This window comes from Aquila chrysaetos, chromosome 9 (genome assembly GCF_900496995.4).
Source record: "Aquila chrysaetos chrysaetos chromosome 9, bAquChr1.4, whole genome shotgun sequence".
NCBI classification, from domain to species: domain Eukaryota; kingdom Metazoa; phylum Chordata; class Aves; order Accipitriformes; family Accipitridae; genus Aquila; species Aquila chrysaetos.
Window position 1 is genome coordinate 564,560 of NC_044012.1, and position 17,210 is coordinate 581,769.

Genomic DNA, 17,210 nt, shown 5'->3' on the forward strand with positions numbered 1-17,210 from the left:
TAGGGTTTTTTTGTTTTCTTCTTTTTTTTTTTTTCCCCCTCCTCAGAGTGAGAGAATTCTAGTGCCCCGATTGCTTCTTTCCCAGTAGAAACCAGTGTACATGAAGGTCTAGATAAAGAATTTTTAAACTTTTGTAATGTGTATTTAAGAGAACAATATTATGTGTTAAAACTCATAATAGAACTTTCAGACAACTCTTTTGTACCCCAAATTGAATTCCACAGAGGAGATTCAATTCCTCAGCTGGATTTTTAAAGTCTCACCGAGACTCTCCTGCCCTGAGTATCCAAGCTGATTTTACTCTCTCAGGTCTCCTGGACATCTGAGAACAGAGACATATGTGTAGATCTGACCATTTTTAGAGTCAGACTCTGCTGTGCTATGCTGAATCCCAGCTAATGGTGGCAACAGCAATCGTCACAGCAGTCCTGGCCTCAATAGTGAGCTCAGCAGAAACGTATTGCTCCTCTGAGCAGTTCCCCATCAGCTCCAGGCAGGTCCAACAACCATGGCTCAAGGCAAACCTTCTGTGACGCTCCTGGTTGTCTCTTTCCTCTCTGAATTTGCTGGAACTGCTCATTCTTAGGGAAAATCCAGGAGTTTTGAAATCTGATATGTCTGCACCATGACATGGGTGGGCTACTGTACAGTTCAATGTCAAGTTTTAAATTCCCATTACATAAAGAAAAACATTCAAAGAGACAAGAAGCACAAAATACAGTCTATGTGTATATATACTTATATATATATAAAAAAAAAATCTAACCACATTTGGGGGAAAGCAGGAAGAAAAGGATGAGACAGAAAGAATATAAAAAAACCTGAGAGAAATGAAAAGACAATGAGTGGGATAGCACGTGTGAATGGAAGGTATGTGGCTGCTTAGATTTATGGCAATTCGTACCTGATTGTTCATACTAAAGCCATTATGGGATGATTAGAGAAAAAGGTGAAGCTTTAAGTCCAGCGAAAATCAATAGAAACGTCTGGAGCAATTCTGCTGCACGAGTGAAAGGACTATTTACTGTATCCGGAGCTCCTCTTGGGTTACAGCCCACAGGGTTCAGGCCAGCGACGGGAGGGGGTTGTGAATGAGAGAAACAAGTCAGGAAAAAGAAGATGTTTATAAAGACGACACAAAATGAGGAGGGGGGGAGGGGAGGGGGGGAAGAGTAAAGAAAACCAGACAACAGTCATACACCAATACTGCCGTGGATGAAAACCTGCAACGCCTCCAAATACAGTCTTGTCCATATGCACGGCCAAGTACCTGCACATGTATACAGGCTTCTCTTCCAGCCTTCTCCCTTTTGCAGCCTCAAGCAACACTTTGCTTACAGATCCCAGCATTAACGTACACAGAGCATAAAAGCACACAGACAGCGGCCCTCTTCCTCCATCCCTCCCTGCTCCATCCACCCAGCCTTCTCAATGCCAGGATGAACACGCTTCTCTGACAACAGCAAAAGCCTTCAAGTGCTCGTGGAGAATCTCGTATGGGTTAACAAACTGCCTTATGGAAAAGAGCCAACAAAAGCGTGGCAAATACCACCCCACGCAATGTTTTCAACAGCGACTGTTGAATTTTTGTGCAGGAGTATTATTTATATGCAGTGCTGTAAGAAATACAAGCCCCCATTAAAGCACCTTGACATGAACACCCATTGGCCTAAGGCTTTAACAACCACAGTTGCTACCAGAATGCAGGCTGAAGAGCTGTACCACGCAAGTGAGACTGGGTCCCGCTGGAGAGATCTGAGCAGCTCGTCTCCAAAGGATCACAATCCACTGCGGTTCAAAATAGATTTTCCTTTGTTCCAGCACTTGGGCAATGAAGGAAGATGAAGCAAAGCCAACCCTTACCTTATAGAGCTTCAGGCTGGCCTCATGCCTCGAGTTCACTGTGTGAAGACGCAGCTTCTCTAGACTGTTGGTGTAGTAGTCACAAGCATTGCATTTCAGATGTACTGGATTCCCAATGGCCACACACTTCAGCCTCCACTCATTGGCCTTGCCACCCTCCTTGATATGTGCTACCAGCTGGTATTTCTGCACATGCTTGTCCGTCTTACAGTGGAGTTGGAAGTTTGCCTTGAGCTGTGTGTTGTAGCGGCACAACTTGCACTGGTACGAGTCCCCCATCACTGCCTTCCACTCGTCTTCAGGGAGGCTACGCTCCACATTCATGTGGAGGCCCAGCATGTCCAAATTATCTGTAGTGAACTTGTTGCACACAGCACACTGGAAGAGCTTCAGTGATGGGTCATTTGTTTGTGTGAAACTCTCACCCAAGTTCATTAGCTCCTCAGACACCAGCTGTCCACCACCTAACCGCATGTCCAGGGGGATCTCTCCACCCACTGCACGAAGGAAAAAGGGGAGAAAGAGGTCAGAAAAGCTGAATTCTTTACTTGCCAGAAGAGAAGCACAGAGCAGAACATACACTGCTCTCAGTGCAACTCTTGCACCCACCAAACGCACAGCGAAAAGCCAGGCACAGCTGTCCCTTCGCTTATTCCTCTACGCTGCTGGACAGTACCATACCTGAAGAAAAAATAAGCAATCGCAGCCGGCACAGAAGGCTGGGAAAGGACCGCAATAGCCCTTGCCACCCACCTGCTGAAGGAGAAGTATCCAACCCTCTGCCTATGAAGGGTGGCAAGAAAAACCCTACAAAGTTTCAGAGGATGAAGAATTCCTTAGTACTGCACTGAAAGTCTCTGTGGCCATTTCAAGAACAGCATACCACTTTATCCTGTTTTTTCTTGCCTACCTGGAGAAGCAAGAAGCGTCACCTCATGCAGTACCTGAGCACAGTTCCTACCAAATAAAAAAGGTCAACAGTCCAAGTCCAAGCGATAGGAGTACTACAGTTAGGTCACTGCACTGGCGTCAGAAGCGGGCAACAGTGCAGAATGTGGCAAGTATAAAAAACAATCTGAAAAGTGCCACTCCTGCACTATTAGATCTCATCTCTTGCCCAAGAGTTCAAAATGGCGGACGGTCTCCTAAAACCAGCGTTGACAGATGCTTTGTATGCCCAAGGAAAAGAAAACCACTATTAATAATGAGAGTGCAAGAGCATGTCAAGGAAAGCCAGCAGGATGCTTACTGTCTTTAAGTGTCAGATCTACTCTTCAAACCAAGAGCTGAACTCTATTCACTTACAGTAAATGAACGCAGCAAGCTCTTATTTACATCAGAGCACCCTGAAGGTATGGACAGAGACACTTTCCTTTTCTAACATTAACTTTTTATGCCAAAGCACAGAGACCAACCACCAGCCTCTTCTTAGGACCTTTGCTCCACCTTGCTCTCCTTTTCCGTTTTTAAGACATTTAGGCTCCTCCTGCAGTTTTTTGGTATTTTACCTTGATCTTACGTCATAGCTCAGCTTAATCTTATTAAAGGAACCTTCAGGTCAACAGTTAGTCAATCAAAAAGAGAGATTTTATTTTCGTAACTTTTAGTTTCCTTTGTTTCAACCTGTTTGCTGAGAAGCAGCCAACACTAGGAGGACACTCAAAGTTCAGGCAGAACCATACTAACCTTTCTGAAAGCATACAACCACAGTTGGTGCAGACCACAGCTTTGGGCAGTGTACAGGCTACTATGTTTCCTGCAGAAATGCAATACCACAATGTTTATTACAGTCCTAAGCAGGATGAACTACAGATTACAAGACAACCTGGATGCTGAGCTTGTTAGAGGAACAGCACCCCATTTTCATCAAACAGATCTTGTGCTCACACAGAGAAGAACAGGTTGGAGAAGGAAAGTCCCATCTGCATGCAGTGTCAGGAACCTGTCTTTCCATCAAAGCAGTCAACAATCTTTTTTCTTGATCCACTCTATCCCTCCCTGCCATGGCAGAATTATACCCTCCGTACAGCTACTCCTGCATACCTGCTCACTAAATATCAGAAGAGCAGGGAACACACCTCTTGCCTTCTATGGTCCATATCTCCTAATTGTAGTGATTCTTCTAAGCATCCCTTTTAGGATATATCCTGAAATCCTCTCTTTAAATCAGTCTTTCCTGAACACATTGTGCAATAAAAACTCCAAAGCAGACTCTTATGAATTATTAATATTCTACTCAAATCTAGTTTTGGACTGAAGTGTAAAAATGGGAAAAATCTGCTTCACCTCTAGCAAAGTTCATAGTGTGTGTGTATGAGCCTAACGAGCTGAGCTCATGTCAAGTGCTTACTAACATGGGAATGGCCTCCCTCTGCAATCCTCAGCTTGAGATTTGCAACCATCAAGTGTACAATTCCCAAATCATGCTCCAGGCAAGCTCACATACATTCAAGGCCTTGTCATGCACTTTAGGAGGCTTTACTTAAAATACTCCCAACTTCTCTCCTGCCAACTGCCCCGTGCTTCAGTAAGGAGGGTCTCTGAGCTCCAAAGGGCGCCTTCCAAGAAACCCACTACAGATGACACCCCAACTTTATACTCTACAAGCTATATTACAAATGACTGTCTATTACATCTGTTGGCAACTTGAAGCTATTGAAAATACACTAAAAAAGACTGTGTCCTTGATCTCCCAAAGATGCAAGCTGGGATACCACAGGGGAAAAAAAAAAAAAAAAAAAAAAAAAAAGGAAGATAATTACTTTAATTTATAGTCACAAGTTCCCCCGTTTTCTTTTTCATTTTTTTAGTATCTTGTGTTGTTGTTCTCTCATATGACTTTCATGTCCTTCTGGACTAATAACAAACTGTACTATGAATAGCTGAAGGAAAGCAGAACATGCATGAGACCAGTGAACCAGAAATGGAGCGCATCAGTAATAACAGCATCAATGGACAAGGTTAGGGAGGGCAGAGCGCAGCACAGAGAAATTAGTTCAGAGGAAAGCACGTAAAGTAGCAGATTCCTTTTCACATACTTTCTCAAGGCACTGTGAAAAATTCTCAGCAGCAGCAAAACAGCATAAAGACAGCAGTAATTTCAGTCAGCATCTGCCACACCTGAAGCATGGGGGGGGTCTGTTCTGCACCAGTTCTCATCCTAGAGTGCTGCGAAGTTTAAACACACCGCGAAGCACGTGCACACTGGAAGCGGCTGCTGCTGGCCCTGGCAGACATAAGCAGCACAGGGGAGGAACCTAGCAGGACCTGACCCTCTATCCCCACTCTAAGTCTAATTCTTGGGCTAAATTGTGTGGGAATAGGGTGTGCCCCCTACAGCGCCAAGCACAGTGCCAACACAAACACGATGAATGCTCGTTGTCAAGAAAAATCCATTTGGTAGTTCATTTTTAAGTGCTTTTGTCATCTGATGAGAGAAATAATCTTCTCTCTCTCTCTAGCCATTCCCCTCCAGTTTAATAATTCTCATCTGGTCAAGCTTCAGATCTTTTATCTCCTGCTGGCATCAGAGGAACGGTTTCAGCTCAGTTTCTTCAGCAAAGGAGCACCACCCCTTCCACCGAATTCATCACAACTCTCAAAACTTGCTTACCTTTTCTTCTCAGGGCATCACAGCACGTAACAAACCAGCTCAACATCTGCCTCTGAGAGCGCCAGCAGCTGATCAGACCCTCTCACAAACTACTCACACCCCTTACCAAACCAAGGAAAAATCATTAAGAAACAGTGTATGTAGTAAGGATGCTTTCCACGACGAGGAGGAATGTTTAATGCATGTCAGCAGTAATCCATCCATATCTACTGTTTATTAGCTCCCTACTAAAACTCTTAGAAAACGCACCAGAAAAGTAACATATTTTCCCAAGATCAGAAAAACTGGTCTGGAGGAATGCAGAAGAGAGGTCTCCACTGTGTAGTCTCCATCCTTGACCACCACACAAAGGCAACTCGCCGCACTGCGGCTGCACTACTCAGGGGGGCGCAGAGACAGAACAAAGGGACTTGGCACGCAGCGCCCAGTCTGCGCACGAGGGTTTTGCGGTAACGCAAACACAATCCCTCCCTTATACATGGACACGGTGGAAAACCCTTCAGCCTCACCTAGAGATGGAGCCATCGTTGCCATGGGATTGGTGGGATCTAGCTGGAATCCACCCATCATGAACTGTGCATCTGAGGAAGTGCTGTCCATCTTCAAGTTGGGAAGGTTCATGTTCTGTGCCAGGTAGTACTGGTAGAGCTCGGCCTCGGCGGGGGACGGCAGGCTGCCGAGGCCCAGGTGCCGGTTGTGTTGGATTTGGGACATATTTTGCTGAAGCAGCATCATATTGTGCATGTGCTTCTCACTGGTCATGTGAATACGAAGGTTTCTAGCTACGTTGGTCTCATAGTCGCACACCTCGCACCGCCACGTAGGTTTGGTTTTTGGTTTGGTGGGGGAGGGGGCCCCACAGGTGCTACCAATGTTGGCTGCCGCGGCCGCCGCAGCTGCCGCGGCCGCTGCTGCCGCCCCAGCGGTGTGGCTGAAGACTTGCTCTCCCCCTCCGTTCTGCAGGTTTTGCATGTTGTTGAGATGCTTGTCGGACTGCATATGAATACTGAGGTTGCCTTTGGTAGTAGTGGAGTAGTTACAGACCTCGCAGCGGAAGGGCTTGTAACCACAGGTGTAGCTCTCACCCCGTGCCAGCCGCGGGTGTGGCTGTCCACTTTTGCAGTAGACGCAGGAGCCCCCCGGCTCGGGATGTTTCTCCTTCATGTGCGCCTCAAGTGTCTGCTGGTACTTGTAGTGCCAATTGCACTTGGGACACTTGAGTGTCTTACATGAGTTGCGAGAATGCATCATAGTCATGTGGCCACCCAGCGACCGCGAGGAGCCCAGGACCGTGTCGCACTTTGGGCACTCCACGCCGCTCCCCGAGGGGCACTCCCCACCCCCAAGTTCACAGAGGGGGCCAGCATGCTGGTGATGGGAGATGTAGCTCCCGTCCTCACCCTCCGCGCTCTCATTTGGTTCTGGTGCTGTGGCATTGTCTTTATTGGCACTTTCATCGATAAAGTCCAGCCTCCTGCTGCCCTCTGCCACGCTGGCTCCGCCGCCCTCATTGTTAAAGCTTAAGTGATTCCTCCTGTTTGCACCATCAAAGACAAAGGAAGAAGCAGAATTAGAACTAGTAGAAGCTGTGCCCCGCGACAGGGTCTGGAGCACGTTAGGCATTAAGGGAGAGTTAGAAATGCTTTGGTTTGAGAGAGCAAGGTCCTTTTTGCTGCTGCTGCCGCCTGCCACAGCCCCAGCGTCCTCCTGGGGCCGGTCCTCCAGTTCGTCCTCCAACTCGCTCGGAAACAGTCCTTTGCAACCCTCATCGTCCTCGTCTTCTTCCTCTTCCTCCTCCTCCTCTTCCTCCTCCTCCTCCTCCACATCCTCCTCCTCCTCCTCCTCCACCTCCTCGACCGGCTCTGCCTTTTCCGAGAGGCTGTCCTGGTCACCCCCCTCTTGCTTCTCCCCCTCTGCCACCCCAGGGTCCTTACCCTCTGAGGATTTGGTGGGACTGGAAGCCAGTGGGCCCAGGGGGACTGAGGTAATGGGAGTCTTCAGAGCCGAGCTGGTCAGCCCGCCCAGGTTGAGGAGCGTGCCAGGGGCCAGGACGCCCGCCGGTGGTGGCTCCGCTCCGCCGGCCGCCCCGGCCTGGAGGGCTTGCTCGCCTTCCATGCAAATGCCACTGAATTTACCATAAAAACTGTGTCCAGGGCCTATGAGGTTAGCTGCGGAAACGAGAGGGTGCTGAAAGGTTTTGTTTTTTGGTTCCAGAAAGCTGACAAGGGGTTCCTTGTCTTTGCCTATCCCTTGGATGATAGCGGAGATGTTCTTATTGCTAAGAATTTTCCGCTCCTCCTCACTCAGAGTCATTCGGTGGTCGTGCACCGCGTGGGTCACGAACGAGCGGACATACCCAAAGGAGAGCTTGCACAAGAAACACATCAGGATGGGCTTCCTCTTCCCGTAGAGCACAAAGCCATCGAATTTGGACAGGTCCACATTGTTGGGAACATCTTTGGATACGCAGGAGCTTTTGGCAGAACCGTCGCTGTTCAGGTAATCCTTGTTGCTTTTGTGTCGCACATCGAAGACGCGGAAGCTGTGCAGGACGGGGCTGATGCCCGCCAGGGCTGAGGTATTCGGGAAGGCCTGGTCTGAGCCCTCAAACCACTTCCCGAAGGATGAGGCTATGTGGAAGGTGTTGATGATCTGTGGGTAGACGGGAGCGGCGGCGGAGGGCTCTCCCTGCTTGGGCAGAGAGTTCGGGAGCAGCGAGGAGAGAGCCCCGCTGCCGCTGCCGCAGGCGCCTCCGCTCTGCACCAGCTGGCTGAGGCTCTCCACGATGTAGGCCGAGCCGTCCGGCTGGTAGACGATCTCACCGGCCAGGTTCTCCACGTCGCTCTCCTCCTCCCCGTCCTCGCTGCTCTCGCTCCCGCTCTCCCCCCTCAGCGGCGGGGGCGGGCGGGCGCCGGCGCAGCGGTGCTCCATGTAGCTCTGCAGGCCGGCGAAGGAGACGGCGCACTGGCCACAGCTCACCTCCTTGCCGGCGGGCTCGGCGCCGGGGCCGGCCGCGGCACTGCTCTCGGGGACGCGCTCGGGGAAAGGGACCCTCAGGCTGTCCAGGGGGCCGCGGCTCTCCGCCGCGGGCTGCTCCATGCTGCCGGCCGTGTCGGGGAGGTGGGCGCTGTTGAGATCAGTCCATTGCTGGTGCTGAGGGATGCCGCACCCATTGTCCTTCCCAGGGATGACGGGCGAGTCACAGCCTTCCATGGCAGGGCCAGCACGGAGCGCTCATTGCACCCGGTACGGCTCGGACCTGCGGGTGGGGAGAGAAGGAGAAAGGCGGGTGAGTCGGGGAGCGGAGGCAGTTCCCGTAAAGACCCCCCACCACGAAGGCCACCGACCCCGCTCTTTGGGACCGAAAGGGAGGCTGCGAGAGCTGGTGCCCCGGTCTCGGGAAATGCACCGCTGGAAACGAGCAATGGAAATACAATGGAAGGAGGAACGCAAGAGGCAAATCGAGGGGACCTGGAAGGTGGTGAAAACTTCCCCCACCACCTTTCCCGAAGCGGGGCAGGAAGACCGTAGGACCCGCACTGCCGCCCCCAAAACCTTAGATCTTCGGAATAACAAACAAAAAACTGAACGAAAATGTAACAGAAAAGCTTTTGACAGAAACAGAGTTAAGACGCTACAACAAAACAGCGCTGGAGCTTTAAAACTTTGTAAAAATTGTACTCTGCAGCTCCCTCAGCCAGATGCTGTTATTTTGGGGTGATTCCCTCCTGTTAACGGTTCGGGAAGCACAAAACCGGAGCTACCACACGTGCACCTCCATGGTAGACCATGAGACCCAGAGCAACTCACAGAGATTTCGGAGTAACAGCGTTTGGTATGCACAGGAGATTTAACTGCTGTGTTCTGGACAGAGTTTAAACAGGGAGACGTCAGGAGAGAAACCAAACAGGAAATTCCAGATCTGACAAGGGTCCATCCTGGGGATCGGAAAGCGGTCAGCCCACCACGCTCCAGGAAGCTCCCAGAGATCCTGCAGGGCACAGCCTCTGCGCACAGACGGCTTCCTCTCACCCCCAGAGGCAAATGGCTGATGCCGGTCCTAGAGGAGAAGGAAGGATGCCCTTCCCGCTGTTTCTATTCCACCAAATACAACAAGACCCGTAGAACTCCCACTGACTGCCAGGCAGCCAGCAAGCACGGGCTGCTGAGCATGGCCCACATCCACAGCTCCCTGCCACCTCTACTCCATTTGCTGCATCCTGCCAGTCTCTTGCACTGCAATCCTAATGGAGCCAGTTTAGCAGGACACGCCTTTCTAGAGGTTACAGACCTATGAGACTAGATAGTGCTACTGTTAGGAGCTGGAGCATTGTAATGCAGACCACAAAGCAGCAGGAGATTGCCTGTTCAGCTGCAATCTTACAAGAATCCTGTCTGCAAAGAAGCACTTCTGTAGTCCGCTTCCCATAGAGAGCTCCTGTGCAAGCCACATGGGAAGAAACACCAGCAGAAATTAAAGCACTGTTACCTCAACTGTAAAAGTGATTTTTACCTGTGGTCCACAGATTTCCCATCTATAAAAGTGATTTTTAGCTGTGGTCCACAGATTTCCTCGGGTATACAGATACAAAGCATCCACAGAAAACAACTGAGGAAAAACTGCGCAAGCAGAGGCCAACTTCACCACATTTTTACAATCTGTGAACCAAGAGACAACAAAAGACTCATGCTCTAGATCCGTGGTCATCAATGCCACGGAGGAATTTTTTCACAGTATTTTTACCTTCTACCAACTGAACATAAGCACCACTTTGCTTGTCAGACTATGCCAAAACTGAATACATGCTTGGGGAGAGTTTTTACTGATACTTAGTATAAGGGTTACGGGGGCAGGGTGGGTTTTAATTTAACAATATGCTGTTACTCTTAAACTGACTCAGTGGGATCTACTCTAAATAACATATTTAAAGTTATACAAATTCTTTTAGTTCTTTCTTTTAACCTCTCTCATTTACTACAGCTTCCTCAAAGTTGCTCTCACCTGAGCACCCTCCAAGCAGTTGCTGCTTCAGCTCATGAGATACTCCAAGCAGTGCACAGTGCTGGAGCTCTGGCTAGACCAGACTATCAGTCAGGACCCCCTCCACCCGTTTGCACACAGCAGACCGGTGTACGTACCAGCTGACACCTCGGGGGTTTAAGGTCTCTCCCTTCAAAGGCTCCAGTCACATTAGCAGCCTGCTGCCACCCTTGGTCTCTTTCAACAGAGACTATCAGTGTTTTGGGAACCTACGCTGCTATCTAAACATTAAATATTATAATCATAGTTTGAAAGCGTTTCCAGTGCTCTCTAGCTCAATTTGAGTCTGTGAAGACCTGGAAAATCCTTGCAAGCTCCTGCAGAGCAGCATGCCCATAACAGACAACAGCCCTTTCCCCCATGCATCCACCTGCCCAGCACACGCTGCACGCAACTGTGCCAGTGCACGGGGACTCATCTGGTGCAGACAAGCAACTGGCATTTCAGCAACTGGGGAAAGAGAAGAAAAGTATGAAGAGAACTGAAAATTTGCCAGAGAAGACTTGATCAGTTACAAAGCAGGTGACATGCCACAGCAGCACTGAATGAATTACCTAAATTAGTTCAAGCAAACAAAAATGGAGCAACTTTCAACATTATCTCTTTTTTTCCTGGTTTCATTATCTACCAGTTTATTATCCTTTACTACATGAAGCCATCCATACTTTTTCTGATTTGCCTTCATGTGTTCGTATCCTCCCTTTATACTGTTTCCTACATAATTATGTATATGTAAGGACAGATGCATGTACTTACATGCATGTCAGATGCATGTACATTGATACACCTTCACTTTTTCCAAGCCCCTCTTCATCCACAACAATGGAAATTTATAACTTCTGTGATATTATAGATTAACATTAATAACAGTATGTTAGAATAGATACAATCCCCCTAGGTGAGAAGAAGATCTCTCTCCCCTATTCTCCAAACACTGCAGTTCCTTTTGGGGGTTACTCCTGCACACTCTTTGGGAATACAATCCCTAAATGCTTTTGCCTAGTAGTTATTTCACTGCTTCTGGTGCCCTTTGCCCTGCCCTGGCGAGCCTCCCGCTGCAAAGGAAAGAAAAAGCTCTCCTCGCTAGCACCAGAAAGCACTCCAGCAGTTAAAGGGAGCAGGGGGATGTGTCTTCTGTCTGATCTCACCCCTGCATCAGCAGTAAGGCTCCCCTACACCCAAACGCTACTCCTGGGCCGCGGAAAGCATTAGTGGAACAGGATGAAAGCAAGTCAAATCTTTCACACTGCTGACCACCAGACCGGGATCCTGGGCATGCCCGTGTGAAGGTATCTGGGCAGGTTTTTGTCCTATTTTACTTCTGGTGAAGCTTGAGAAAAAGTATTTACAATTACATGTGAAGGTAGAAAGTAACATTTTTCAAAACAAATATGGCAAGGATGCCTATGGAAGGACATGGATCCAGAGTGTTCACAAGCAGTATTACCTTACAGCATTTCCAGTCCCCACCTTCCTTGGATTCTGTGCCATACACAGCAGTCTTTGTGGTTGCACTGGGAATAAATAGTGATTTGATCTGCAATAAAAATAACCTGGTGCACTGAGTGGAACAAGAAAGAAGACTACCATAATCCTGTTGCCAAAATGCTCAGTCTTCCTAATCAGTTTTGCTTACCTTAGCTAAAATGACACTTCAACACTGCATTGTAACAGCTCTTACTTGCACCAGCTGTCTCCCACTGAACATTTGTCCCTAGCTGTATGTTTTCTGTAAATTGCTCCCAGATCCTTCTGTGTTGAGGCTGCATATTCACCTTCCCACAACATGACATACTCTCTCCCTCTCACTGCTACCTTTCAGATTGACAACCGCAATCCAAATTAAACCAAACCAAATTCATATTGGGTGAAAAAAAAAATCAGTAAAGTAAGAAACTCCATAAGCTTTGTACTTCTGCCAAGAAAAGTTTTGATAATATCTATGCAGACTTCAAAATGTAATGTGGAACAACAGCACCCCAGAAATGCTTTTAAACAAAAAGCATTCACCTTGCCAGCACAGCTACCCAGGAAACATGCCTAGATGAGATACAACATGAACCTGAGCATCTCCATTATCAAGAACTCTTGATTGGTGGGAAGATGCCTGACTGACAGTTGGGCCAAAAGGGTTAGCAGGGCGGATGGGGCGGGAGGGTTAACAGCCTGATTGTAAAATCAATGTAATAAATGCTTGGTAAGTTACAGGAACATGCGGGAAGAGGAGGCCGCGATTGATAAAGGACTGCGGCTTTGATGCTGCACTGGGGACTTGTTTATTGACAAGAAAGCCAATCTTCTCCCAGCCAGGCCAGGCCATGCAAACCTGCAAGCGCTTACCAATTAATTGGTGGGCTTTTCTGCCTTGCGTTGCTTTAACATCTCTCCCCCCACTCACTCCAAGTTAACCAGCTCAGGAGGTGCTACTCTGAAGGAATCTTCTCTCCTCTCCCTTTCCTCGACACAGAGGAGTCCTTCCAGAGCAGGTGGAAAAACCCACGGCTGAAACATGGCCAGCCAGGGCCCCTGGACACAGGCCGAGCTCCTACGCAAACCCAAGGTTTTCTTGCCCATTCCGTTCATCACCAGAGCTATTCCTGAAGAATGATGCTGAGGGAGGAAGAGGCACAGAAATATTTGTTTCTATTCACACAGGAACTGCAGATATCGTCCCTTGAAACTGAAAAGAGCAATTTCCTTTTTAAAGCAAACCAGACTCTAAGCAGGAGTACAATGCAGTTATTAGTCCACTATTACGGGCCCTGCATCTTCTTCCCTCCCAGACTACCCCTAAGCAACCCGCATGGGACAAGGAGAGCTTGCGAGGACAGACCCAACCGCCGTGCGCTCCGCGCTCCACACCTCCCGTCCTCTCCCTGCCCCCCGCCCTCTCTGCTCTGTTTATCAGCCAGTCAATAAGAAAAGGTAGTTCTTACTTAAGGAGGCAGAAGTCAACTCGTCAGGTCGATCAGCACTCTGTCTGTAAACATGGTTTCCCGTAAAATCAATGAACTCCAGTTACAGAGAGAACAGCCTGAGCGCCGGAGTCTCCCCGCGCTCCCACCGCCCCAGCAGCAGGGAAGGGCTCTCCCCATCCCCTCTCCAGCCTCGGGTCCCACCGCTGCTCCACGCGGCTCACGGCGACCCCCGAGGCTCCTGCTGCTCCCACCGCTGTGCTCGCCGTGCCTCTGGCACACAGCCCACCCAAGCCCCCCGTCCTTGCCCGCAGCATCGCTGCATCTCGCAGCCCCTCCAAGCGGATTTGGGACCCGGCTGAAGGAGCGCGGACGCCGCGGGGCAGGGAGCGCTCCATCAGGGCAGGAGCGGCAGCCACGGCGGTCCAGAGCCGAGCTCCATCTGGATGACGGCACGGTGCAAACGAAAGCACCACGCTGCGTGCCCCACGCTTTCACCGAGTTTCTGCTAACCACGGCTGGTGGTTTGCAGCCACGCTCTGTCCAGAACACAAGTGGAGTCAATTCCCACGTCTCCCCCATCACCTCCTTACGGCCCCCGGCCCCATCCTCACAGGGACAGACGTGCCACCTTACAGCAACGCTTCCACCGCCAAGGAGTGGCTGATGCCAAAGCAACACCCTTCACCCCCGTGGCAAGCTGGGGGCTCCTGGGGCAGCCCCCGGCCCGCGACACCAGGCTGCTTCCTCCCCCCAGGGACGCGTGGCAGCAGCGCGGGCGGCGGGGACAGGAGCGGGAGGGAGGAGGGGGTTCCTGCTGTTGCCCAGGCTTCCCGAGAATTAAATATGAACAGCCGTGCTGTGTAATTTTAAATTGTTAATTAGCACAGGGTTAATTAGGCGGCCCTTTCACAAGAGGCTGTTTGGCAGTAAACCAAGACTGGAAGCAATGAGGAAGGAGGAAAACAAAAGGAGAAAGAGACAGTGAGAAACTGTTCCCTCAGCTAATGACCCACATGGCACCATGAAAAAAAGGGTGCTGAGGACAGGGAAAAGATACAAGCAGATGCATTACATCCACGGCCATTACCCTGGAAGATACCCAGCGAGGCACTCCTCCCCTCCCTATTCCCACAGCCGCACGGTGGAGAGAAGTGCTCAACCCTGTAATGAGCAGGGTCTGCTCCTTCAGAGCATCCTGGCAAGCAGCAGAGGCTCAGACTCCAGCCAGCTCTCAAGCGTTTTGCCATGGATCCACAAAAGAGGCGGCTCACGCAAACGCTCACAGTCAGCAACTGAACTTGAGTGGTTCCTGTTGGAGAAAACTGCACAACGGCCTCTAAACTTTGTAAATACACACCTACCTGTTGTGCCAACAGACACTCTATAAATCAATACCGTAAATACAGGCTGAGAGACTACCCTAGATTAGCTCCAGCACAGGCGCTGGTGATTCAGAGGGGAAGCAGAGAGGGACAGAGGCAAGAGGACAAAGGCAGCACAAGGACTAAAGGCGGGCTTAGACGCTCTGTGCACACCCCTCCTTACACGCTCAGCTTGGCCTTTTACAATGTCCTCGGAAGGACACAACCTGGCGAGTGCTAATGTTCAGGTCACCAAGAAACTCCTATCTCAGGAACGGCACTCGATGACACTTGTTCCAGTCTAAAAACTAGGGATGGACGTACCAAAGGCAACCGAGCAGCCAAGTGAACTTCATGATCCCTAAGACCAGGTATGTTCAAAGCTCCCGAGAGCGGGAAGTCCAGGAGGGGTGAAGAAAGGCAATTACCACATCCGTCCAAAGCGGTGACACAATGAACCCAAAGCATCAAAGCCTTCTGTGTCGCTCTCCTGCACCTGGCATGCTACAAAGCACTCTTGTAACACTTAGGAAATTGCATATGGAAAGACATGATAAAAATCATTACCTAGGATTGAAAATTCAAAAATTAAGGAAGAATGGAATGTATGTTGCCAAAGCAACTTTAATTTTGCTCCCTTATGCATATGCATTATGATATTGTCTTTAATTACATGATCACACGCTGCCTCACTTAGTAAGGAGGATGGCCATATAAGAGGGTAAAATAAGGCTGCATGAGCATGTGACTTTATGAGAGTTATACAGCGGCTGCTATCACACAAATATGTGGAAAGTCACTTCCTAGAATAGAAAGATCTTTTTAAATTTCCTAAGCAACAAGGGCTGGATATTCAAGCTTGATAGCAATACAGAGATAGTTTCAATTCCCAGCTTCATAAAATGCTTTTATCTTCTAACTTAAACAGAAGAGAGAGATTCCAGCTCTCTCCCATTCATTAAGGTGCCAAAAAGCAGTAAGAATACCTGCCAGCCTAAGGGAAGTGTTGAGGTATTCTGCAACAGGACTTGAAATAGTAGGATAAAATTATACTTATGAGCCAAAAGCTAAGCATAATAGTGAATGCACATGCATGGCTTGAAGAATGGTTTCTAGCTGGGGGTTTCCATCAACAATTTACGATGTCAGTGCCTTGGGATTCCTCTTATGCAATTCCTAACACCCCCCCCCCCCCCCCCCGCAATAGTGATACTTATTTGCCAAGTTCAACATTCTAAAGAAGAAATTATAAACTAATTTTCCTCTTTCATATAGCAAGTCACATCTTGCACCTTTCCAAGCAAGACCAAGTTGTGTTTTGGCACACACCTGATCACAGTGGAGTTGCCTCATCAACAAAGGTGGTTTGCTGAGTATTCGTAACAAGATATCAGTCTTGCCAAATCCTGAACAAATCCTACATCTAGCCTCCTTCCTCTTCTGCGGTTAGGCTTTACCAACCAAAAGCCTAAGCTCAGTTTTGACTTCTCCTAGAGTTTCTCTGCAGACACTGCTCAGTGCCAGACTGTTGTTTCCAGCTGGACACACAGCCACGTCCAATGCCATTGCACCAGGAGTGGAATTAGCAAGCCAGACCTGCCTGCTAGTGGAAGAAGGATCCAACCAACACCGACGCATGAGTTCCAACACCTGTTGACAAGAGTCCCGGGGCTGCAAGTCCTCGCGAACTGGTTTGCTATCCTGGCAAAGCCAAGAATTCATAGAATCACAGAATCGTTTAGGTTGGAAAAGACCCGTAAGAACATCGAGTCCAACTGTTAACCTAACACTGCCAAGTCCACCACTAAACCGTGTCCCTAAGCACCATGTCTTTTAAATAACTCCAGGGATGGTGACTCAACCACTTCTCTGCGCAGCCTGTTCCAATGCTTGACAACTCTTTTGGTGAATTCACATGCCTCTGTAGAAACCCTTGTGAACACCGCGTGTTTTCCCTTCTGAGGGATTCTAGCCAACGGGTCTTGAAGGGCACGAGGTTCCAGAAGAGAACGAGGTAGCACACAGTGGTCTACAGAAGGGAAAGATCCATCAGGCACCTCAAAAGGACAGGACGGTCTTCTCCCAGCAGGAAGACAACCACACGGAGGGCTTGCCTTTGGCAGCCGACAGCGCTCCAGAACTGGCATGCTGACAACACAAACAAGCGCTGCACTGCGCACGCTCATTGACAGGACAGAAAATGCAAGCACTCTCTTACACACAGGCTCACATGCATAGGCACAGCCAGTTCCTCAGATCTTCATAGGATCATTAGCATAAACAGCTTTTCAAGCAGCAGGAAGCAAAGGAAACGCTGAACAAAACAGGACTGAAAGCTGTAGGGCTCAAGCACTTGGCATGAAACTAAGAGAAAGGGTCTCCTTGAAAAGGTGAACCTTCTACATTATCCACAT

At 49.1% G+C, this 17,210-nt stretch overlaps 1 protein-coding gene across 7 annotated transcripts in view; it reads right to left on the reverse strand.

Moving 5' to 3' along the window:
* ZFHX3 (zinc finger homeobox 3) overlaps positions 1 to 17,210 on the reverse strand; it is a 549,811-nt gene that overhangs the window by 109,531 nt on the left and 423,070 nt on the right. For 6 of the 7 annotated variants that reach the window (XM_041125823.1, XM_041125824.1, XM_030024386.2 and 3 more), the window contains 2 exons: positions 5,986 to 8,735; positions 1,864 to 2,360 (listed from right to left, as the gene is read on the reverse strand). In XM_041125823.1, the coding sequence (XP_040981757.1) occupies positions 1,864 to 2,360; positions 5,986 to 8,689 (3,201 nt within the window). In that variant the 5' untranslated portion in view covers positions 8,690 to 8,735. Of the gene's footprint in view, positions 1 to 1,863; positions 2,361 to 5,985; positions 8,736 to 10,478; positions 10,498 to 17,210 lie in introns of those variants that run through there. The other variant, XM_030024391.2, reaches the window with a different exon arrangement.